Source organism: Tachyglossus aculeatus, chromosome 21, assembly GCF_015852505.1.
Source record: "Tachyglossus aculeatus isolate mTacAcu1 chromosome 21, mTacAcu1.pri, whole genome shotgun sequence".
NCBI classification, from domain to species: domain Eukaryota; kingdom Metazoa; phylum Chordata; class Mammalia; order Monotremata; family Tachyglossidae; genus Tachyglossus; species Tachyglossus aculeatus.
Genome location: NC_052086.1, coordinates 45315012 through 45340417, shown reverse-complemented (window position 1 = coordinate 45340417; position 25406 = coordinate 45315012). Strand labels below are relative to the sequence as shown.

At 51.8% G+C, this 25406-nt stretch overlaps 1 protein-coding gene across 1 annotated transcript in view; it reads left to right on the top strand.

Annotated features, from left to right (window-relative positions):
- The first annotated feature begins 8887 nt into the window (after positions 1-8887).
- The window catches only part of DTX1 (deltex E3 ubiquitin ligase 1), a 44168-nt gene continuing 27649 nt past the window's right edge, over positions 8888-25406 (top strand). Inside the window, exons 1-2 of the mRNA XM_038763625.1 lie at positions 8888-9328; positions 10011-10815. Coding sequence (XP_038619553.1) covers positions 10557-10815 — 259 coding nt within the window. The 5' untranslated portion in view covers positions 8888-9328; positions 10011-10556. The remainder of the gene's footprint in view (positions 9329-10010; positions 10816-25406) is intronic.

The following is a 25406-nucleotide window of genomic DNA, read 5'->3' as shown; positions in this document are numbered from 1 at the left end:
CTTCCCTGTGCCTCAGTTCCCTCATCTGTAAAATGGGGATGAAGACTGTGAGCCCCCCGTGGGACAACCTGATCACTTTGCAACTTCCCCAGCGCTTAGGACAGTGCTTTGCACATAGTAAGCGCTTAATAAATGCCATCATTATTATTATTATCCCCCGACCCCTTTCGGGCCCCTTCTCCCAGCCTGTCCCTGGTCTCTGGGCACCAGCCGGACTCGGACTCTCCGTCTGCAGCTCCAAAGGAGGCCGCCAGGGGGCGCCGGAGGCCGCCGGCTGGCAGCAGGAATAATAATGATGGCATTTATTAAGCGCTTACTATGTGCAAAGCACTGTTCTAAGCGCTGGGGAGGTTACAAGATAATCAGGTTGCCCTACGGGGGGCTCACAGTCTTAATTCCCATTTTACAGATGAGGTAACTGAGGCCCAGAGAAGTTAAGTGGCGTGACTCAGTGGAGAAGAGCCCGGGCTTTGGAGTCAGAGGTCATGGGTTCAAATCCCGGCTCCGCCAAATGCCAGCTGTGTGACTTTGGGCAAGTCACTTAACTTCTCCGGGCCTCAGTTACCTCATCTGTAAAATGGGGATGAAGACTGAGAGCCCCCTGTGGGACAACCTGATCACCTTTTAACCTCCCCAGCGCTTAGAACAGTGCTTTGCACATAGTAAGCGCTTAATAAATGCCATTAAGTGACTTGCCCAAAGTCACACAGCTGACAATGAAGGCCCTACTGAGAGCTCACCTCCTCCAGGAGGCCTTCCCAGACTGAGCCCCTTCCTTCCTCTCCCCCTCATCCCCCTCTCCATCCCCCCATCTTACCTCCTTCCCTTCCCCACTGCACCTGTATATATGTATATATGTTTGTACATATTTGTTACTCTATTTATTTATTTATTTATTTATTTATTTTACTTGTACATATCTATTCTATTTATTTTATTTTTTTAGTATGTTTGGTTTTGTTCTCTGTCTCCCCCTTTTAGACTGTGAGCCCACTGTTGGGTAGGAACTGTCTCTATATGTTGCCAACTTGTACTTCCCAAGCGCTTAGTACAGTGCTCTGCACACAGTAAACCCTCAATAAATACGATTGATGATGATGATGATGATGATGATGATGACAGTCGGCGGAGCCGGGATTTGAACCCATGACCTCTGACTCCAAAGCCCGGGCTCTTTCCACTGAGCCACGCTGCTTCTCTAAAAGATGTGCCCAGGTCTCAATCAATTAATCAATCAGTCAATCATATGTATTGAGGGCTTACGGTGTGCAGAGCAGTGGTACTAAGCGCTTGGGAGAGACTCGGGATTTCGCCTCCGGACGCTGCTGCCACTGCCCCCCACCCCTGCCATGACAGAGAAGCAGCGTGTCTCAGTGGCAAGAGCGAGGCTTGGGAGTCAGAGGTCATGGGTTCCAATCCAGACTCCGTCACTTGTCAGCTGTGTGACTTTGGGCAAGTCACTTAACTTTTCTGTGCCTCAGAGAAGTAAAATCTGTAAAATGGGGATTAAGACTGTGAGCCCCCCGTGGGAAAACCTGATCACCTTGTATCCCCCCCCAGCGCTTAGAACAGTGCTTTGCACGTAGTAAGCTCTAACAAATGCCATTATTATTATTATTATTATTATTATTATTATTATTATGACATCTTGTACTTCCCAAGCGCCTAGTAGTCTTTTAGACTGTGAGCCCACTGTTGGGTAGGGACTGTCTCTATATGTTGCCAACTTGTACTTCCCAAGCGCTTAGTACAGTGCTCTGCACACAGTAAGCGCTCAATAAATACGATTGATTGATTGATAGTACAGTGCTCTGCACACAGTAAGCACTCAATAAATATGATTGATTGATTGATAGTACAGTGCTCTGCACACAGTAAGTGCTCAATAAATACGATTGAATAAATGAATCTGTGCATAATAGCAATAGTAATTATGGTATTTGTTAAGCGCTTAATATATGCCACTCACTGTTGTATGAACACGGTCATCAGGTTGAACACAGTCCATTTCCCTCATGGGGCTCACAATCTTGATCCCCATTTTACAGGTGAGGTAACTGAGGCATAGAGAAGTGAAGTGACTTGCCCAAGGTCACACAGCAGACATATGCCAGAGCCAGAATTAGAACCCACGACCTTTGACTCCTAGGCCCATGCTCTTTCCACTAGGCCATGCTGCTTCTCTTAGCAGCGTGGCTCAGTGGCAAGAACCCGGGCTTGGGAGTCGGAGGTCGTGGGTTCGAATCCCGCCCCCGCCACTTATCAGCTGGGTGACTTTGGGCAAGTTGCATATATGTTTGTACGTATTTATTACTCTATCTATAGAGAAGCAGCGTGGCTCAGCGGAAAGAGCCCGGGCTTTGGAGTCAGGGGTCATGGGTTTGAATCCTGCCTCTGCCAATTGTCAGCTGTGTGACTTTGGGCAAGTCACTTAACTTCTCTGGGCCTCAGTTCCCTCATCTGTAAAATTAGGATTAAGACTGTGAGCCCCCCGTGGGACAACCTGATCTCCTTGTAATCTCCCCAGCGCTTAGTACAGTGCTTTGCACATAGTAAGCACTTAATAAATGCCATCATCATTATTATTATTATTATTATTATCTACTGTATGTAGATACCTACTGTGTGTAGTACAGTGCCTGGCACATAGTAAGTGCTTAACAAATACCACATTATTATTATTATAATAACTATTAGAGCACTGTTTGGGTGCATGAAGTATATCTTTTTTATGATATTTAAGTGCTCACTTTGTGCCAGGCACTGTACTGAGTGCTGGCAAACTAATCCAGTTGGACATAGTCCGTATCCCAAATGAGGCTCACGGTTTAAAAATCCCCATTTTACAGATGAGGTAGTAGAGGCACAGGAAAGTGAAGTGACTTGCCCAAGGTCACAGAGCAGTCAAGTGGCAGAGTCTGGATTAGAACCCAGATCCTTCTGATTCCCAGGCCAAGGCTTTAGGCACTAGGCCATGCTGCTTCTCTGGTTGGGGAAGCCAGGGATGGGGGATGGGGGGAGTGGGCATTGGGATTCACTCTTGGGGAAAGCGAGGGGAACAACTTCCAAGTTGCCAACTTGTACTTCCCAAGTGCTTAGTACAGTGCTCTGCACACAGTAAGCGCTCAATAAATACGATTGATGATGATGCTGATGAACTCCTTTTCACCAGAAATCATCCAATTTTGCTGGAGACCTGGGAGGCTACTGTGTGCAAAGCACTGAGCTGAGTGCCAACTATGTGCAGAGCACTGAGCTGAATGCTGACTCATTGCATGAATGCTGATCCAGGTAGGGCACCGTAATAATAATAATGGCATTTCTTAAGCGCTTACTATGTGCAAAGCACTGTTCTAAGCGCTGGGGAGGATACAAGGTGATCAGGTTGTCCCACGTGGGGCTCACAGTCTCAACCCCCATTTTACAGATGAGGTACCTGAGGCACAGAGAAGTTAAGTGATTTGCCCAAAGTCACACAGCTAAGTGGAAGAGTCGCAATTTGAACCCATGACCTCGGACTCCCCAGCCTGTGCTCTTTCCACTGAGCCACGCTGCTTCTCTGTACTGAGTGCTGACTCTGTGCAGGATATTGTACTGATTGCCAACTCGGGGGAACGCACTGTACTGAGTGCCAACTCCGGGAAGGGCATAATGCTGACTGCTGAATGTTCACTCACTCATTCAACTGTATTTATTGAGCGCTTAAAATGTGCAATGCACTGTACTTTGAACTGAATGTGTTCAGGGCACTAGGGTAAGAGCACAAGTTGGAGTGTCAGGGACCTGGGTTCTATTCTCTGCTCTGCCACTTGCTTTTTCTGTGACCTGATTGTGTCTACCAATGCTACTCTCCCAAGTTATTTAGTACCATACTCTGAACAAAGTGCTCAAAAAAAGCATTAATTGGCTTTAGGCAAGTCAACTTCTCAGGACCTCAGATTCCTCATCTTCAAAGAAGCAGCATGGCTCAGTGGAAAGAGCACAGGCTTAGGAGCCAGAGGTCATGGGTTCCAATCCTGACTCCACCAATTGTCAGCTGTGTGACCTTGGGCAAGTCACTTAACTTCTCTGTGCCTCAGTTACCTCATCTGTAAAATGGGGATTGAGACTGTGAGCCCCATGTGGGACAACCTGATTACCTTGTATCTCCCCAGCACTTAGAACAGTTCTTGGCACATAGTAAGCACTTAACAAATGCCATTATTATTATCTGTAAACTGAGAATTTCCTCTTCTTCCTACATAGACTGTGAGCCCCTTCAACAATAATAATAATAATAATATATGTTAAATGCTTAGTATTAGCCAAGTACTGAACTTGGACTGTAAGTGCTTTGTGGTCAGGGAATATACCTACTAACTCTGTTGCAATGTATGTTCCCCTTTTAGACTGTGAGCCCACTGTTGGGTAGGGACTGTCTCTATATGTTGCCAATTTGTACTTCCCAAGCGCTTAGTACAGTGCTCTGCACATAGTAAGTGCTCAATAAATACGATTGATGATGATGATGATGATGTTCCCAAGTGCTTAGTACAGTGCTGTGCACACAGTAATTGCTCAATGAATACCATCGTTTGAATGATAAATCCTGGAGCTGATACAGGATAATCAGATCAGAAACAGTCTGTATCCAACAGTCTTTATCATTGTCTAACTAGGAAGAACAGGGATTTGGTCCCCATTTTGGAGATGAGGAAATGGAGACACAGAGAAGTTAAGTGACTTGCCCAAGGTCACACAACAGGCAAGTGGCAAAATCGGCATTGCAATCCAGGTCTTCTGACTTCTAGGCCTGTGCTCTTTCTATCAGGCCTCGCTGTGTCCAACCCGATGATCTTGTATCTACCCCAGTGCTTGGTACAGTGCTCGGCACATAGTGAGCATTTAGCCGATATCACAATGCATTATTATCATCATTGTTGTTGTTGTTTTCATTACTTCTTTCCCTGGGAGATCTCAAAGCTCAATATGGGCCTGAAGCCCAGTGGCCCCTCCCTCCTTTCCCCTCCCCCTCAGAAGGGGTCACACAGAGCCTTGGGTCCCTCCCACCCTCCCCCCTGCCTCCAGAGGTTCAGTTGGGCTCCCTTTCATTTAGACTAGGCCTCTGGACTGGATTCTATGGATCCCCCCTCACCGGTGCTAGAGACAGCCTGGCCTTGCCCCTCCCCACAAGATAAACCCACCCTCTCTCAGTGGCGGGGTGACACTGAGTCACTCAGGGCATGGCATGTGCATGGTGCCGGCTCCCAGCTGAGAAGGGAAGAGGAGAGAGGGAAAGTATGGAGAGAGGAAAGGAGGAAGATGGGGAGGGGGGAGAAAGAATGAGGAAGGAAAGAAAGAAGAGGTGGAGGGGGAGAAAGGGAGAAGATAGGGAGGGGGAGTGAGAGGAAGAATGGGAAGGGGGTGAAAGAAGGGGAAAAGGGGAGAGAGGAAGTATGAAGGGGGAGAGGGGAGGAGGAATGGGGAGGGGGAGAAAGGAGGGGGAATAGGGGAAGGGGGAGGGAGAAAGGAGGGGGAAGAGGGGAAGGGAAGGGGGTGAAAGAAAGGGGAAGAGGAGAGAGGAAGTATGAAAGGGGAGAGAGAAAGAATGGGGAGGGGATGAAAGAAGGGGGAAGAGGGGAGAGAGGAAGAAGGGAAGAGAGAAGGGAGAAGAGAGGGAGGGGAGAGAGGAAGAATGGGGCTGGGGAGAAAGAAGAGGGAAGAGGGGTGACAGGAAGCATGGAGAGGTGAGAGAGAAGGGGAAGAGGGGGAGTGTGAGAGTGAGGAAGAATGGGGTGGGAGTGAAAGAAGGGGGAAGAGAGGGGAGAGGAAGAATGGGGAAGGGGCGAGAAAGGAAGAATGGAGGGGAGAGAAAAAGGGAGAAGAGGAGTGATAGGAAGAATGAGAAGGTGAGAGAGAAGGGACAAAAGAGAGGGAGAGAAAGGGGAAAAATAGAGAAGAAAGAATGAATGGGGAGGGGGAGAGAGAAGGGGAAGAGGCTGGGGAGAGAGTAAAAATGGGAGAGAATGTTTTGTTTTGTTGTCTGTCTCCCCCTTCTAGACTGTGAGCCTGTTGTTGGGTAGGAACCGTCTTTATATGTTGCCGATTTGTACTTCCCAAGCGCTTAGTACAGTGCTCTGCACACAGTAAGCACCCAATAAATATGACTGACTGAATGAATGAATGAAAGAGAGACGGGAGAAGTGGGGAGAGAGAAAGGAGAAAAGAGAGAGGCAGAGCTAGAGGAAGCAGTGTGGTCTAGTGGATGGAGTCCAGGTCTGGGAATCAGAAGGACCTGGGTTTGCATCTCAGATCTATCACTTGTCTGTTTTATGACCTTGGTCAAGTCACTTCACCTCTCTGTGCCTCAGTGGTCTCATGTGTAAAATAGGGATAAAGATTGTGAGCCCCATGTGGAACAGGGATTGTTTCTAACCTGACAACCTTGTGCCTATCCCAGTGCTTAGTACAGTGTCTGGCACATAGTAAAGAGCTTAACAAATGCCATTTTAAAAAAAGAAAAAGAAAAGGAAGAATGAGGAGGGGAAGGGGCAGGGGATAGAGAAGGGGAAAGAGCTGGAGAGGACAGACAGAAAGGGATAAAGGAAAGGAAAGAAGGAGGAAGAGCTGGAGAGGACAGGGAGAGAGGTGGGGGGAAGAGAGAAGAGCTGGAGAGGACAGAGAGAAAGGGAAAGAGGTAAGGAAAGAAGGAGGAAGAACTGGAGAGGACAGGGAGAAGGGTGAGGGGGAAACAGAAGAGCTGGAGAGGACAGAGAGAAAGGGAAAGAGGAAAGAGGTTTGGCCTCTCCATCCAAACTGCTACCCTGCTCATTCAAGCTCTCATCCTATTCCGTCTGGACTACTACACCAGCCTTCTCTCTGATCTCCCATCCTCCTGTCTCTCTCCACTTCAATCCATACTTCATGCTGCTGCCCAGATTATCTTTGTCCAGAAACGCTCTGGGCATATTTCTCCCCTTCTCAAAAATCTCCAGTGGCTACCAATCAATCTGCGCATCAGGCAGAAACTCCTCACCCTGGGCTTCAAGGCTCTCCATCACCTCGCCCCCTCCTACCTCACCTCCCTTCTCTCCTTCTACAGCCCAGCCCGCACCCTCCGCTCCTCCGCCGCTGATCTCCTCACCGTACCTCGTTCTCGCCTGTCCCGCCATCGACCCCCGGCCCACGTCATCCCCCGGGCCTGGAATGCCCTCCCTCTGCCCATCCGCCAAGCTAGCTCTCTTCCTCCCTTCAAGGCCCTGCTGAGAGCTCACCTCCTCCAGGAGGCCTTCCCAGACTGAGCCCCTTCCTTCCTCTCCCCCTCGTCCCCCCTCTCCATACCCCCATCTTACCTCCTTCCCTTCCCCACAGCACCTGTATATATGTATATATGTTTGTACATATTTATTACTCTATTTATTTATTTATTTATTTTACTTGTACATATCTATCCTATTTATTTTATTTTGTTAGTATGTTTGGTTTTGTTCTCTGTCTCCCCCTTTTAGACTGTGAGCCCACCGTTGGGTAGGGATTGTCTCTATATGTTGCCAATTTGTACTTCCCAAGCGCTTAGTACAGTGCTCTGCACATAGTAAGTGCTCAATAAATACGATTGATGATGATGAGGAAAGGAAAGAAGGAGGAAAAGCTGGAGAGGACAGAGAGAAAGGGAGAAGGGTGAGGGGGAGAGAGAAGAGCTGGAGAGGCCAGAAAGGAAAAGAGGTAAGGAAAGAAGGAGAAAGAGCTGGAGAGGACAGAGAAAAAGGGAGAGGGATAAGGAGGGAGAAAAGGGGGAAGAGCTGGAGAGGACAGAGAGAAAGGGAGAGGGATAAGGAGAGAGAAAAGGGGGAAGAGCTGGAGAGGACAGAGAGAAAGGGAGAGGGTTAAGGAGAGAGAGAAAAGGGGGAAGAGCTGGAGAGGACAGAGAGAAAGGGAAAGGGGCGAGGGGGAGAGAGAGGAGTTGGAGAGGACAGAGAGGAAGGGATAAAGGAAAGGAATGAAGGAGGAAGAGCTGGAGAGGACAGGGAGAGAGGTGGGGGAAGAGAAGAGCTGGAGAGGACAGAGAGAAAGGGAAAGAGGTAAGGAAAGAAGGAGGAAGAACTGGAGAAGACAGGGAGAAGGGTGAGGGGGGAAACAGAAGAGCTGAAGAGGACAAAGAGAAAGGGAAAGAGGAAAGGAAAGAAGGAGGAAGAGCTGGAGAGGACAGAGAAAGGGAGAAGGGTGAGGGGGAGAGAGAAGAGCTGGGGTGAACAGAGAAAAAGGGAAAGAGGTACGGAAAGAAGGAGGAAGAGCTGGGGAGGACAGAAAGAAAGGGAGAGGGGTGAGGGGGAGAGAGAAGAGCTGGAGAGGCCAGAGAAAAAGGGAAAGAGGTACGGAAAGAAGGAGGAAGAGCTAGGGAGGACAGGGAGAAAGGGAGAGGGGTGAGGGGGAGAGAGAAGATCTGGAGAGACCAGAAAGGAAAAGAGGTAAGGAAAGAAGGAGAAAGAGCTGGAGAGGACAGAGAGAAAGGGAGAGGGGTAAGGAGAGTGAGAGAGAGGAAAAGGGGCAAAGGGGAAGCCCTGGAGAAGCTGGAGAGACCCCTGCCCCTCTACCTAGGCCCGGACTGCAAGGGAAAACGCCCCTTCCCAGGCCTGGCGGCTCCTCCTGGGAACCCAAACCCCGTCCTCGGGGGCACATAAGGCGCTTTGAGATCCTCCGACGGGACGACTCCTCCCCGCCACCCCGCCCTTAGACAAGGACCGGTCAGTGACCCCCGAGAACGGTCCCCGCCCGCGGGGGGCAGAGCCGGCGGGGGCGGGACCGGGGGGGGCGGGGCGGCAGGGAAACCCCCTCCCCTCGCCTCGCCTGCCCTCCCCTCTCCTGCCCTCCCCTCGCCTCGCCTCCCCTCTCCTGCCCTCCCCTCTCCTGCCCTCCCCTCTCTTCCCCTCGGCCTTCGCCGGGGAGCCGGGGGCTCTCCGAGACGCAGCGGGTTTGTGCGTTCGCACACGGTCTCCTCCTCTCCCTTCGTTGTCCCTCTCCTCCTCCCCTTCGTCTTCTTCTTCTTCCTCCTCCTCCTCGCCCTCCCCCTCCCCTCCCCTCCGGGTCCCTCCGGTCTCCTCCCCGGCTTGGCGGCGGCCTCCACCTCGGCCTCCCGGCTCCGGGGTCCCGGCAGGAGGGGAGGCCCCCCGGGGCCGCCTCCCGGAGGGACCCGTTGGCCCGGGTCGGGAAGGGAAGGAGGGGAGGGTGGGAAGGAAGGAAGGAAGAAAGGGCAGGGACAGCGGCTGCTCCATCGCCAGGGCCGCGAGGACCGGACCGGACTGGACCAGAGGAGGAGGAGGAGGAGAGGGTCCAGCCTCGCAGCTGACCGGTACGGACCTGGGGACGAAGCCCTGGATGGGGAAGGGGCCCTGGCCGGAGCCGGCCTGGTGGCAGGGGAGGGGGGATGCTCGCCCCTCTCCCGGCCCCACGACCCTCCCGGAGAGGGGGGGATGGAGAGGAGGGGAGGAAAGGGGAAGGGGGGATGGAGAGAGGAAGGGGAGATGGAGGAGGATGGGGAAGGGGCTCCAGCTCCCGTGCCCCCCCCCCCACGCCGTGTGTGTGAGTGGGGGGCGATGCAATCCCGACCAGAAGACCAAAGCCCTCTCTGGGCCTCGTGGAGGGGGCCCCCCTACCCACCGCCCACCCCCAGCGGCCTCTCTGAGCCCCCACTGGGCTCGGCCTGGGGTGGGGCTGGGGGCCACGGTGAGGCTCATTTCTTGAGCCGGCCGGGTCACCTGCCCCCGGGGGAGGGGCGGCCCAGACCCTCGTCCACCCACCCCCACCGACCTGACACCCCCTCCCCCGGCGGCCCCGCCCCACCCCACGACCCCTTCCCCACACACAGCCAGGCCTGGCGGGGCGGAGGGCCAGGAGGGAGGCCCTGGGGCAGGGCTGCGGTGACCACCCCGATAAACCGCCCCGGCTGCCCCCCTCCCTCTCTAGCGCGCGGGGGGGTGGGCGGGGGGCTTCTCCTTAAAGGCCACTCTGGCCTCCCCGTGTCCCCCCCGCAGGTGGCGAAACAAGGGACCCGCAGCCTCGCCAGGCCTGGGCGATCCGGCCCGCATCCCCGCTCCGCAGCCTCCCTGAACTCCGCAGAGGCAGCCTCGGGGACCCGGAGACCCCCGGGCGGGGAGGGGTGCGGGCTACGACATGGGCGGCGGGACCCCCGCAGTCCCTAAGCCAGGGCGGCCCCTCCCCTGGCCCCCCAGACGCAAGTGTTGGTGAGGCTGGGGGCCGCTGGCCTGGTCCGCCCTTGTGACAGAGGAGGAGGAGGAGACCTGGGACACACAACATTGGATTCGGCCCTGCCCTCTCCAGCCCCTGACCCCCCCAACCCATCCACCCACCCAGGACCGGCCTTGCCCGCCACCAAGACAGTGAGCCAGGAGCCAGCCTCCCCAACTGGCATAGGAAGGGGCCAGGCACTCGCCTCTCCAGTGCCCACCAGGTGCCACCTCCGCCTCAGGCAGGGTGGCAGTTCACTGGGCCCCTGGCCGGACAGGGGCACCTCTCGTCCCCGCCGGACTCTTGATCCCGCGCCCCGGCCGGCCACCACCATGTCTCGCCCAGGCCCAGGGGCGTTGGTGTCGGGGAGCGGTCTGGGCTTCCCACCCCAGAACCTGGCCCGCGTGGTGGTGTGGGAGTGGTTGAACGAGCACAGCCGCTGGCGACCCTACACCGCAGCCGTGTGCCACCACATCGAGGCCATGGTCAAGGAGGATGCCCGGGGCTCGGTGGTCCTGGGCCAGGTGGATGGCCAGCTGGCCCCTTACATCATCGACCTGCAGTCTATGCACCAGTTCCGGCAGGACACGGGTAAGGATGCCCCTCTTCAGAAGGCTGAGCTCTCCCCGGTAGCCATAGGGGACGGGCAGATAGTAGTGCGGCTCCACACTCCGCACGGGAACCTCTCCGTCTTGCCTGGGGGTCCCACTCCTGGTGGGACCTGTACTTGGCAGACCTCACCACTGGTGGGCCTTGCCCTTTGCGGGTCCTGTCCCCGGTGGGTTTCACACCTGGTGGGCCTTAATAGTGGTAATTCATTCATTCATTCATTCAGTCGTATTTATTGAGCGCTTACTGTGTGCAGAGCACCGTATCATCATCATCATCATCAATCGTATTTATTGAGCGCTTACTGTGTGCAGAGCACCGTACTAAGCGCTTGGGAAGTACAAGTCGGAAACATATAGGGATGGTCCCTACCCAACAACAGGCTCACAGTCTAGAAGGGGGCGACAGACCACAAAACAAAACATGGAGACAGGCGTCAAAATCGTCAGAACAAATAGAATTAAAGCTACATGCACATAATAATGGTGGTATTTGTAAGTGCATACTATGTGCCAGGCACTGCACTAAGTGCTGGGCTTCATACAGGCAAATTGGATTGGACACAGTACCCAGTCCCATAAGGGGCGCACAGTCTTAATCCCTATTAGACAGATGAGGTAACTGAGGTGCAGAGAAGTGTAGTGACTTGCCCAAGGTCACACAGCAGACAAGTGGCGGAGCCAGAATTAGAACTCATGACCTTTTGACTCCAAGGCCCATGCCCTTTCCACTAGGCCATGCTGCTTCTCCAGGGTCTTGCACCTGGGAGGTCCCACACCTGGTGGACCTCAGGCCTGGTGGCTCTCATGCTTGATGGCCCTCCCTCCTTGATTCATTTGTTCGATTGTATTTATTGAGCACTTACTGTGTGCAGAGCTCTGTACTAAGTGCTTGGGAAGTACAAGTTAGCAACATACAGAGACGTCCCCTACCCATCAACGGGCTCACAGTCTAGAAGGGGGAGACAGACAACAAAACAGAACATGTAGACGGGTGTCAAAGTCATCAGAACAAATAGAATTAAAGCTAAATGCACATCATTAACAAAATAAATTGAAGAGTAAATATGTACAAGTAAAATAGAGTAATAGATCTTTACAAATATATATACAAGTGCTGTGGGGAGGGGAAGGAGGTAGGGCGGGGGGATGGGGAGGAGGAGAGGAAAAGGGGGGCTCAATCTGGAAAGGCCTCCTTCACTTGGCAGGCCTACCTCTTGGGTGGTCTGTCACAGCGGGGGGAGTCTGTGTGGGTACCCCACATGGCAGGTACATGGGGAAGGAGCGATAGGTCTGCCCCTGCCATCCACCCCGTACCCTAATTCTGACTCCACCCCAGAGGGCGGCGGGATCCCCACCCTCCCGGCTGGAGCAGCATGTTGCCCGTGGACACCCTGGGTCCCCAGCAAACCTCTGCCCGGGGCTTGCGGAGCCGGGTGAGGGTGGTGGTGGTGGTGGGGAATGTGGATGGGGATGGAGGGTGGAGGGAGAATGTCACCTCTAGTGAGGCCGCTGCTCAGAGGAAACCTAGAGCCTGGGTTGGGTGGGGGGTGCGGGGTGGAGAGGGGCAGGCCTGAATGCTGGCCAGTTTGGGCCTGGTCCAGTCTTTGTATGAGTTGCTCCTCCCTTTAGACTGTAAGCTTGTCGTGGGCAGGGAATGTGTCTGTGTATTGTTATACTCTACTCTCCCAAGCGCTTAGTACAGTGCTCTGAAAACAGAAAGCGCTCAATAAATACGACTGACTGAGTGATCAGGGAAGGGGGAAAGAGAGAGTCAGAGAGGAGAGCCCACGAGAGGTGGGAGGGGAGGATGACCTGGTGCCGGCCCCTCCTAGGTCCTCTGAGTGACCCCTCCAAGCCTTGAATCTCCTGGAAGTTGGGTGGGGTGAGGTGGGAGGAACGGAGGCCCAGCCCAGGGAGAGAAGGCCCCTGGCTGGCCGAGGTCAGCAGCAGCATGAGCCCTTGGCCACCAGGGCACAGGCCCGCTGCCCGCTCCCCTACCTCAGCCCCACACCATTTATGTCCATACCCATAATTTATTTATTTCTATTAATGTCTTTCCCCCTTGAGACTTTAAGCTCTTTGTTGGCAGGGAACCTGTCTACTAACTCTACTAGAGCTCTGCTCACAGTAAGCGCTCAATAAATATGATTAATGAGGGGCCTGGATTGGGGGAGCAGTTTCTGCAGAAGCAGGGGTTGGGGGGGGATCAGCCCCATCAGAAACAGTCTGGGAAGGACGCTGTTCTTGGACTAGCTGGTGGCTTCAGGGCCTGAAGGACTCTGGGGGGATGGGGAAGGGCGGATGGAGTGGCCTGTGAGAGAGGTAGCGGGAAATCCTGTCACCCCACTTTCTCAGCCCCACTGGGCTCTCTCACCTCCTGCCTCCAGACAGCCTGGGTTCAGCCCACCTGATGTCCTCCCAGATAATAGTAATAAAAATAACAATTATGGTATTTGTAAGCACTTATGTGCCAAATACAGAACTAAGTGCTCAGGTAGATACAAGGTAATCGGTTGGACACAGTCCCTGACCCAGATGGATCTCACAATCATAGTCCCCAGTTTACAGACGAGGTAACTGAAGCCCAGAGAAGTAAAGTGACTTGCCCAAGATCACACAACATATAAGGGGCGGAGAGGGGACTGGAACCCAGGTCCTTCTGAGTCCCAGGCTCGTGCTGTATCCACTGGGCCATGCTGCTTTCCAGATTGGCCAGACCCCTGCCCCTGTTCTCCCCCTCCCTTATTTACAGGAAACAGACCCATCCTGGAGTGACAGCCACCTCTTGCCCTGTCCAAGCCCCACCCCCTTGAAAGAGAGCCTGGAACTAGTCAGGGCACAATTGCACAGGGATGGCAAGGCGTGACTCAGTGGAAAAGAGCCTGGGCTTTGGAGTCAGAGGTCATGGGTTCAAATCCCAGCTCCGCCAAATGTCAGCTGTGTGACTTTGGGCAAGTCTCTTAACTTCTCTGTGTCTCAGTTCCCTCATCTGTAAAATGGGGGTGAAGACTGTGAGCCCCCTGTGGGACAACCTGATCACCTTGTAACCTCCCCAGCACTTAGAACAGTGCTTTGCACATAGTAAGCGCTTAATAAATGCCATGATTATTATTATTATTATTAAGGGGAAATAGGGTGAGGGACAGGGGGCCCACTCTCTTAACCTCCCATCCCCACTTTGCCCCTCCCACCAGGTTCAGAGAATCAGGAGGGTTGGGCATGGCAGGACACATCTCTGACCACATCAAGGCCTAGTTAGCCAGTCAGTCAGTGGTCTGATCTGTCCTGGGCAGGGCTCTGGGCTGGGCATGGGGGGTGTTACAGAGGGGGCAGGGGCAGAGGGAGATAAGGCCCCTGTCCTGAAAGGGCTAAAACAAAATTGTGCACTTATGATGATGATGGCATTTGTGCACATACACTCTCTCTCTCTCTCTCTCTCTCTCTTTCTCTCTCTCTCTCTCTCTCTCTTTCTCTGTCTCTCTCTGCTGAGGGGCAAGGGAACAGGCAGAGAGCTGTCAGTCTGATGGGAGAGACAGCACAGACTTCAGAACCCAAACATAAAACTCAGCCGACAGGAGTCCAGAAATCTATCCAAGAACCCGAATGACTCTCATGCATAAACATGAAATATGACATCGGACTCTCTCAGGAAGGAGGGCTTTCAAGCACGTCTGCTGAGACTGGGGCGGAAGTTGGGTTTGGTCCGGGAAGGCTTCCTGGAAAAGGAAGGTTTTTTAGTGGGGTTTAGAATGGAAAGGATTTGAGGCGGGAGCAATGGTAAGGTGGAATGAAGACGATGAGGGAGAGTAATGCAAGCAAGAGGGGGAGTGGCTTTGGTGTGGAGCAGGCACTGTTGAGCCAGTGGGTTTGCTTCCCCAGTGCCTGATGGAATTGAGGGGGGTGAGGTGGGGTGGGGGGCAACTAGGTGAGGGTAGAAGGGGTCCCTGGTGCTCAGGGGGTGGTATTTGATGGGAGAACGGAGCCCAAATTCCATTGGCTGGGTGAGTTGGGGGGATGCCCAGACCTGTCTATTTTTTTTCCAATATTCATTCATTCAATCGTATTTTTTGAGCACTAACTATGTGCAAAGCACTGTGCTAAGCACTTGGGAGAGTACAATACAACAGACATATTCCCTACCCTCAACGAGCTCACAGTCTAGAAAGGGAGACAGACTAGATTGTAAGCTCATTGTGGACAGGGAATGTCACTTATTGTGAGCCCACTCTTTTAGACTGTGAGCCCACTGTTGGGTAGGGACTGTCTCTATATGTTGCCAACTTGTACTACCCAAGCGCTTAGTACAGTGCTCTGCACACAGTAAGCGCTCAATAAATACAATTGATTGATTGATTGATTGTACTTTCCCAAGCCCTTAGGACAGTGCTCTGCAAACAGTAAGCACTCAATAAATAGGATTGAATTAATATACATAAATAAAGCTCTGAGGTAGATAAAAATTAATCAGGTTGGAGTCAAAGTCTCACATGGGCTCAAAGTCTTAATCCCCATTTTACAGATGAGGTAATTGAGACCCAGAGAAATGAAGTGACTTGGCCAGGATCACACAGATGACAAGTGGTGAACCTAGGACCTTCTGACTCTCAGGCCTGTGCTCTACTCAGTAGGCCATACTGCTTCTCTGGATTTGAGGGGCCCTGGGGGCCCACTCCCTCAGTAGGCTGGGAAAGACCTGGGAAGAGACCTGGAGAGAGGCTGTGAGGGGGCACCCCAGTAGTGACTCCCCAGGATAGGCTGACTGACCATATTCCACAGCCCCTTGGATTGTCAGGGTCCTGGGGAGGGGCCAGGGAAGATGGGGGAAGGGAGGGGAACCAGGTTTGATGAGGAAAAGTTGAAGGAATTGGACAGAAGAAGCCTGAGGTCCAGGGGGAGAGACAGGCGCTAACTGACGTCTTGTCCCTGAGGATTTTTCTGGAGAAGAGGCTGGTCAGATATTCCCCGGTGGCCACCGAGGTCCGGACCAGGAAAAAGAGGCTGAAATTAAAGCAGGAGAGAGTTTGCTGGGACATGAGAGAGCACTTCCCTACTGTCAGGAGGATGTTCATTCTGAAGGGTGGACTGAAGGCAGGTGTTGTGTTCTCTGAAAAATGCCGATTCTGTTAGGACTTAGTGTCTGACCTGTGGAGGGGCAGACCCCCATGGTCCGCCCGGCCCAGGGCTCTGGCTCCCACTCTCACCTTCCCAAACACCCCCACTTCCTGGTGAGGGGAAAAGGGCAGATACCCATCTCCTCTGCCCAGAGGCGGGAGGTGGACCTACTCAAGATTCATTCCAGTTGTTGGGTCCTGGGATTCCAGTTACCTTAGACTGGGTGTCAGGCGTTGGTGCCCAGGGAGGAGATGCCAGCAAGCTGCTCAAGAGCATATGTGTGCCCAGGCCTCCTCATGGGCATGCATCCACCTGCAACAGTGTACACCTGGGCCCTCTTACACATGCCACTTGTGTGCCTCCAGTCTTGGTGCCTAGAGATGTGTACCTAGGAATGAACACAAGTGTGTCCCTAGTCTTGCATATAGGTGTGTGCCCAGGCTTACATGCAGCCATATATTGGGGCTTTCAGGCATGCGTGCACCCAGACTTGCATGTAGTTGTGTACTTGGGTTTCCACACAGGCACACGGAGCCTGGGTACGTGGCATGCTCACGCCTGCCCACCCAGACACCCATGGACATGTATGAGGGAAAGATACCTACCTGTCACCCCAGTAGTCCCCTGCCTCAACCTGGCTGGGTGGCGTGACTGGGCAGAGAGAGAGTGAGAGTTGGAGGGAGGGCAGAGCCGGACCCTGGAGTCCTGGATTGTGTCCGCTGCTGCTGCTGCTGCTGCTAGTGCTGTTTGTTCAGCTGTTGCCTCTGCTCACACTCTCCCTCTCCCCTGCCCTGTGACTTCCCGCCGAACCCTGACATTCCATTCCATTCCCGTCTGTTCCTCTCCACAGTCCCGGATGGGGGCAGGACCCGTGCACAGGGGCGGGGGGGAGAGAGAGCGTCCTTCCAGGTGGCAGGATGGGTGTCCTGCTCCTGGGCCCGGGGAGCGCACCTCCACCCTCCACTGCCCCTGCTCCCCCTGCCCCCTGGGCAGCAGACAGTGGCTACCCCAGTGTGGCTCCATCACTCGCCCTCTCTCCCAGACCATTCATCCTTTGTTTCCCCCAGGTTTTTGTTTTTTTCTTTGTAAGGCATAGTGGATAGAGCAGGACGTGGGAGTCAGAAGGTCATGAGTTCTAATCCCCTCTCCTTCACTTGTCTGCTTGTCTTGGGCAAGTCACTTCACTTCTCTGGGCCTCAATTCCCTCTTCTGTAAAATGGGGATTGAGTCTGTGAGCCCCACATGGGACAGGGACTGTGTTCAACTCTATTTGCTTCAGTGCTTAGAACAGTGCTTAATACATAGTAAGCACTTAACAAATACCATAATTATTATTTTTTTTAATGGTATTCCTTAGTGCTTAGTATGTGCCAAGCACTGTTCTCAGCACTGCAGTAGACACAAGTTAACTGGGCCAGATGCAATCCCTGTCCCATATGGGACTCACAGTCTAAGTAGAAGGGAGAACAGGCATTGAATCCCTATTTCTCTGAGGGACAGAGAGGTTGGGTGATTTGCCCAAGGTCACACAGCAGGCAAGTAGGGGTGCTGGGATTAGAACCTAGGCCCTTTTATTTATTTATTTGTATTACCGTCTGTCTCCCTTTCTATACTATAAGCTCATTATGGGCAGGGAATGTGTCTGCTTATTGTTACATTGTACTTTTCCAAGTGCTTAGTACAGTGCCCTGCACACAGTAATAACTCAATAAATATGATTGAATGAATAAATGAAGTCCTCCAGCTCCCAGGCCCGTGCTCTTTCTATTAGGCCATGTTGCTTCCCACAACTGCTTTCCAGTTGGAAGAGCATGTACTGATTGCCCCCTGTGTGGATTGCACTGTAACTGAGCGCTTGGAAAAGTCCAGCAGTAGTAGCTGCAATGGTAATAATAACAATAATAATGATTGCATTTGTTAAGTGCTTACTATGTGCAAAGCACTGTTCTAAACACTGAGCTTGTATTGAGCACCCACTGGGTGTAGTGCGCTCTACTGAGTGCTTGGGAAAGTCCAGAAGTAGTAGTAGTAATAATGATATGTGCTGAGCGCCCACTAGGTACGTTGTGCTGTATTAAGCATTTAGGAAGGTACAACAAGTGCAGCAGTAGTGATGGCATGTACTGTGTGACTACTGGGTGGACTGCCCTGTATGGGGCACTTGGGAGTTACAGCAACAGCAGCGGTTATAGTCTTTACTGTGCGCCCACTGAGTGGACAGCACTATACTAAGCGCTTGGGAAAGTACAATAGAGGCAAAAAGCATGTTCCTCATCTACAAGGAGTTTGCAATCTCATGGGAGCCAGGGAGGGCTAGTAGGGAACAAGGACTACTCACCCCATTTCACAGATGGGGCCACTGAGGCCCAGAGAGGGGACGTTAGGCCCTATTGCAAACAGCCATTCAATCCACATAATCAATCTATCACTGAATCCTGTCCATTCAACCTTCATAATGTCGCTGAAGTCCACTCTTTCCTCTCCATCCAAACTGCTACCACATTAATCCAAGCACTTATCCTGTCCTGCCTTGATTCCTTTATCTGTCTCCTTGCTGATCTCCCAGTCTCCTGTCTCTCCCCACCTCATTTCCTACTTCACTCTGCTGCCCGGATCATTTTTCTACAAAAACATTCAGCCCATGTCTCCCCAGTCCTCAAGAACCTTCAGTGGTTGCCCGTCCACCTCTACATCAAACAGAAACTCCTCACCATCGACTAAAGCACTCAATCACCTTGCCCCCTTCTACCTCACCTCGCTGCTCTCCTACTACAAAGCAGCCCACATGCTTTGCTCCTCTAATGCCAACCTACTCACTGCAGCTAGATCTCGTCTATCTTGCTGCTGTCCTCTCGCCCACATCCTGCCTCTGGCCTGGAATGTCCTCCCTCTGTAAATTCGATAAACTATCACTCTCCCCACCTTCAAAGCTTTAGTGAAGGCACATCTCCTCCAGGAGGTCTTCCCTGACTAGGTCCTCATTTTCTCTTCTCCCACTCCCTTCAGCATCACCCTTATTTCCTCTTCTTTATTCACCCGCCCACACCTCAGTCTGACAGCACTTATGCACATATTCGTAATTTACTTATATTAGCGTCTGTCTTCCCCTCTGCACTGTAAGCTTATTGTGGACAGGGAATGTCTCTACCAACTTTGTTATAGTGCTATATTGTATTCTATCAAGCCCCTAGTACAGTGCTCTGCACACAGTAAGTGCTCAATAAATACAATTGATGGCCAGTCTGACCATGATCAATCAGTCAATCAATCAAGGATATTAATTGCATACTTACTGTGTGCAGACCACTGTACTAAGCACTTGGGAAAGTACAATCCAACAGAATTAGCAGATACATTCCCTGCCATATTGAACTTACAGTCTAGAAATTAGGTGAGAGCTGTCATCCTGTTCTTTGAGGGAAAATGGAGAGAAATTCCAGTCACCCTTGCCCCCCAGCCTCTGCAACCCCTGCTCTAAATGGTCCTTTCCCTCCAAAGCAAATCAATCAATCAATTATATTTGTTGAGCACTTCCTGTGTGCAGAATACTACCCTAAGTGCTTGGGAGATTGCAATCTAACCAAGCCTTCTGAATTCTAGTTGGGATAGCCAGCCTGGGATAGTAACGATTCCTCACCTCCATCTACTGCAGTCCTTATGTCCATCTCCTTCTACTCTACTGCTACCCCGACTTGAAACGTATTTTAATGTCTGTCTCCCCAGCTAGACTGTAAGTTCCCTGAGGGCGGGGACCGTATCTACTTACTCTGTTGTTCTCTCACAAGCACTCAGTATAGCATTCTGCCCACAATACACTGTAAGTTTCTTGAGGGCAGGAATCATTCATTCATTCAATAGTATTTATCGAGCACTTACTGTGTGCAGAGCACTGTAGTAAGCACTTGGGAGAATACAATACAGCAATTAACAGACAAATTCACTGCCCACAATGAAATTACAGACATGTCTACTAACTCTATTTTACCCTCCCAAATGCTTAGTACAGTACTCTGCACACAGTAGACTGAAAGCTCATTGAGTGTAGGGATCGTGTCTACTTTATTATACTCTTACAAGTGCTCAGTACAGATTCTTCACACAGTGGAAGGTAAGCTCGAGAAGGCAGAAATCATGTCTGCCAACTCTACTGTACTCTCCCAGGAGCTCAGTACAGTGCTCTGCTCACAGTAGACTGAAACCTCTTTGAGGGCAGGGATCGTGTCTACTAACTCTATTGTACTCTTCCAAGTGCTCAGAGTAGTGCTCTGCACAGAGTAACTAGTCAATAAATACTACTGATAGATGGATTGGCTCCTAACACACAGAGCCAGGAGAAGGGAGGGGCAGCAGCAAGTCCAGTGTTAGCAGACCATGGGTCAGAGGAGATTGACAGGTCTTTCATGGCTCAGAGACCTGAAGGCAGGGCCCTGAATCTGGAGGACAGAACAGAGTGGCCTAGGGCAAAGAGCCCAGGCCTAGGAGTCGGAGGACTTGAGTTCTAATCCGGGCCCTGCCACTTGTCTGCTGTGTTTCCCTGGGCAAGACACATAACTTCTCTGTGCCTTGGTTAACTCATCTGTAAAATGGGGATTAAGCCTGTGAGCCCTTTGTGGGACAGGGACTGTCTCCAACCCAATTATCTTGTATCTACCCCACCGCTTAGTACAGTGCCTGGCTCATAGTAAGCACTTACCGAGTACTGTAATAAAACAAAACAAAACAAAACAAAAAACTCACAGAACAGCCCAGCCCCAGCAGCTGCAGAGAAACAGAGAGATGTCAAAGGCCACAGAGCTGGCCAGACTGCTGGTCCCCTCCCTCTTTCGTTCTCCAGTTCCCTTCCGTTTCTTCCTCCTTTCCTCCTTCCCTCCTTCATTCTCCCCTTCTCTCCCTTCCTTGCTCTGTCATTCTCCCCTTCCCTCCCTTCCTCCCTCTTTCATTCTCCCCTTCCCTCCCTTCCTCCCTCTTTCATTCTCCCCTTCCCTCCCTTCCTCCCTCCATTTTCCCCTTCCATCCCTTCTTCCCTCTTTCCTCCATTCTCCCCTTCCTTCTCTCCCGCCCTCCCCCCGCAGGCCCTCTCGAGAGAACTGAGCCAGTCAGACTCCGTAACCAGGGGAGAGGCCCAGACCCTCTCCAAAGACTCCGGAGTCTCCTGGAGCACAGCCCTTTTCTTTACGAGAGGTTTGGTCTCTAAGGGAATCTTCCAAACGGCTGACTGCTCACCCCGCTTGGCTGGGCCCATCTCCTGAGTGGCTGTAGGTGGCCCGGACCAGGGATACGGAACAAACAAATGGTCGAGATTTGGGTCTTCCCAGGTGGTGTCAGCCGCCTGCTTCATACCCACTCCCTAGATGCTCTTGTAAGTGTTTGGCAGGCCAAGTTGGTACCCTTGGGCCCCAAAGCATTCCGGGACTTGTGGTCTGCAAGCCCTGGAACACGGGTTGAGGGTAAGGGAGACCCCGCATTCTCTTCCCATCCCTCATTTCCAGGGACCCCGCATTCTCTTCCCATCCCTCACTCCCAGGGCCCCCTGGGATGAAAAGGGAAGTGTCCCAGTGGCCCCAGTTTCCACAACAGTAACACAGTCGGCCTCGTCTCTCAACAAGAAGGGAGACAGGGTGAGGTTGCTTCCAAATCTCCCCCGAGTGCCTTAGACAGACCCCCACAGCCTGCCTCTTTCCTGGGCTGTGTGCACCCCAGAATCCAGGCCTGAAGGACACGGGAGAACAGGCAGGAGATTTAAAGGAGCCATCCAAAGTCGGGAGTCTGGAAAGGATTCAGTGCCTTCAGTGCCTTTTGGCTAACAAAGCCTAACATGCAGTTCTCAGGCCAAACAGCCTGCAGATTAGCCTCTGCGGAATCGTTTCTGGGGCAGGCCTGGCTCCCAGTCTCCTCCCCCATTGGGGGCTGGAGGCTGGTCCCACCTGTGTTTCTGGGGGCTGGGCTGAGCACAGCTGGGCAGGAAAGGGGACAGCAGGGAACTAGTGAAGGCCAGAGACTGTGGGGCTGGATAGGAGTGGGAATCATCAATCGTATTTATTGAGCACTTACTGTGTGCAGAGCACTGTACTAAGCACCTGGGAAGTACAAGCTGGCAACATATAGAGACAGACCCTACCCAGCAGTGGGCTCACAGTCTAAAAGGGGGAGACAGAGAACAAAACCAAACATACTAACAAAATAAAATAAATACAATAGATATGTACAAGTAACTGGGGTATTTGCTAAGTGCTAACTATATTCCAAGTACTGCGCTAAGCTCCAGGGTATATACAGTGGTAACAGATCAGACACAGTCTCTGCCTCACCAGGGGCTCACAGGCGAAAGGGGAGAGACTGCAGGGAGTTAGAGGGGGAAGTAAATGGAGGGAAGATTCAATCATATTTATTGAGCACTTACTGTGTGCAGAGCACTGTACTAAGCACTTGGGAAAGTACAATACAACATAAACAGTGACATTCCCTGTCCATAATGAGCTCATTCATTCATTCACTCATATTTATTGAGCGCTTAATATATGCACAACACTGTACTAAGAACTTGGAAAGTACGATTCAGAAATAGAGACAATCCCTGCCCACAATGGGCTCACAGTCTAAAAGGGGGGAGACAAACATCAAAATAAGTAAACAGGCATCAATATAAATAAATAGAATCATAGATATATACATAAGGGCTGTGGGTCAGTGGGGAGAACAAAGGGAGCAAGTCATAGTGTTAAGGAAGGGAGTGGTAGCTGAGGAAAAGTGGAGCTTAGTTTGGGAAGGCCTCTTGGAGGAGGTGAGTCTTCAGTAGGGCTTTGAAGGATGAAAGATTAATTGGCGGATGTCAGGAGGGAGGGCGTTCCAGGCCAGAGGTAGGACGTGGGCCAGGGGTTGGCAGTGAGACAGTCTAGAGGGAAAGCAAATCGGGTTGGACACAGTCCCTGTCCCACATGGGGCTGTCTCAAGCCCCATTTTACTGATGAAGTAACTGAGGCACAGAAAAGTGAAGTGACTTGCCCAAGGTCACACAGCAGACAGGGGGCAGAGCTGGGATTAGAAATCATGACCTTCTGACTCCCGGGCCTGTGCTCTAGCTACTGTGCCATGCTGCTGTTCTCTCTCAAGCCCTTAGTACAGTGCTCTGCACATAGTAAGTGCTCAATAAATGCAACTGATGATCGGGCATGGGGAAGGGTGGAATCAATTTTCTATAGGAGTCTGGACCAAATGGGTCAGACTCTTCCCATCAATCAATCAATTTATTATTAACGATAATAATAATAATAATTGGCATTTGTAAGTGCTCTTACTATATGCAAAGCACTGTTCTAAGCACTGGGGAGGATACAGGGTGATCAGGTTGTCCCACGTGGGGCTCACAGTCTTAATCCCCATTTTACAGATGAGGTAACTGAGTCCCAGAGAAGTTAAGTGACTTGCCCAAGATCACACAGCAGACATGTGGCGGAGTTGGGATTCAAACCCATGACCTCTGACTCCAAAGCCCGTGCTCTTTCCACTGAGCCACGCTGCTTCTCTATAATAATAATTGTTATAATAATAATAATAATTGTGGCATCTGTTAAGTGCTTGCAATTAGATAAGCAGTGTATTAAGCACCAGGGTGGATGTGAGCAAATCCGGTTGGACACATTCCCTGTCCCACATGAGGCTCACAGTCTTACTCCCCACTTCACAGCTGAGGTAGCTGAGGCACAGAGAAGTTGGGTGACTTGCCCAAGGTCACACAGCAGACAAGCGGCATGGCCAAGATTAGAACCCAGGTCCTGATTCCCAGGCCCATGCTCTATCCATTAGGCCACACTGTTTCTTGTATTGAGTGTTTACTGTGCACAGAACACTGTACTGAGGGCTTGGAAAAAGACAATGAAACAGAGTGGGTAGACACATTCCCTGCCCACAGGGAGCTTACAGTTGTCAGATTCAGGCACTCCTGCCCCTTTTCACCCTGTGTCTGGAGCAGATGATCCATCAGCTGGCCAGAGGGAGTGGGCCAGGCCAACATGGCACCATGGCACTGTCTGGCACCATGAGAAGTGTCGTGGCCTAGTGGACTGACCTCAGGCCTGGGAGTCAGAGGATCTGCGTTCTAATCCCGGCTCTGCCACTTGCCTACTGGGTGGCCTTGGGCAAGTCACTTAACTTCTCTGGGCCTCAGTTTTCTCAACTGATAAATGGGGATTTGTTGTGGGCAGGGAATATGTCTGTTTATTGTTATATTGTACTCTCCCAAATGCTTAGTGCAGTGCTCGGCACACACTCTTAATCCCCATTTTACGGATGAGGGATCTGAGGCCCAGAGAAGTGAAGTGAATTGCCTAAGGTCACACAGCAGAGAAGCAACATTGCGTAACAGCAATGTTGACCTTGGGCAAGTCACTTTACTTCTCTGGGCCTCAGTTACCTCATCTGTAAAATGGGGATGGAGACTGTGAGCCCCACGTGGGACAACCTGATTACCTTGTACTTACCCCAGCGCTTAGAACAGTGCTTGGCAGATAGTAAGCACTTAACAAATACCAACATTATTATTATTATTATTATTATATAGAGCAGGGGCCTGGGAATCAAAAGGTCATGGGTTCTAATCCCGGCTCCACCACTTGTCTGCTGGGTGATCTTGGGCAAGCCACTTCACTAATCTGTGCCTCAGTTACCTCATCTGTAAAATGGGGGTTGAGACTGTGAGCCCCACATGGGACAGGAACTGAGCCCAACTCGATTTGCTTATATCTAGCCCAGCACTTAGTACAGTGCCTGTCACATAGTAAGCACTTAACAAATGCCATCATTATTATTATGTGGAGGAGCTGGGATTAGAACCCAGGATTCCAGAGCCATGCAATTTAGGGGGCTGACAGAGCTTGGGAAGGGGGCCGGATGAGGCACATCCAGTGTTGATGGTGTCTGTAGGGTGGAGACAGCCAGAGTGCTGCGGTCCCTTCTGTGCCATCTCTGTCCTTGGCTCTGTGCCCTTTGGGCATTTAATATTCACCCCATGCTCAATCCCACAACATCTACATACATTTTTTTAATGGCATTTGTTAAGCACTCACTACTTGCCAGGTCCTGTACTAATGATGATGATGATGATGACATTTATTAAGCACTTACTATGTGCAAAGCACTGTTCTAAGCGCTGGGGAGGCTACAAGGTGACTAGGTTGTCCCACGGGGGGGCTCACAGTCAATCCCCATTTTACAGATGAGGAAACTGAGGCACAGAGAAGTGAAGTGACTTGCCCAAAGTCACACAGCTGACAGGTGGCGGAGCCGGGATTTGAACCCATGACCACCGACTCCAAAGCCCGTGCTCTTTCCACTGAGCCACGCTACTAAGTGCTGGGATACATACGAGTTAGTCAGGTTGGACACAATCCATGTCTCACTTGGGGCCCACAGTCTTGTGGGTCCACAGTGTGTCAGATGAGGCAACTGAGGCATAGAGAATTT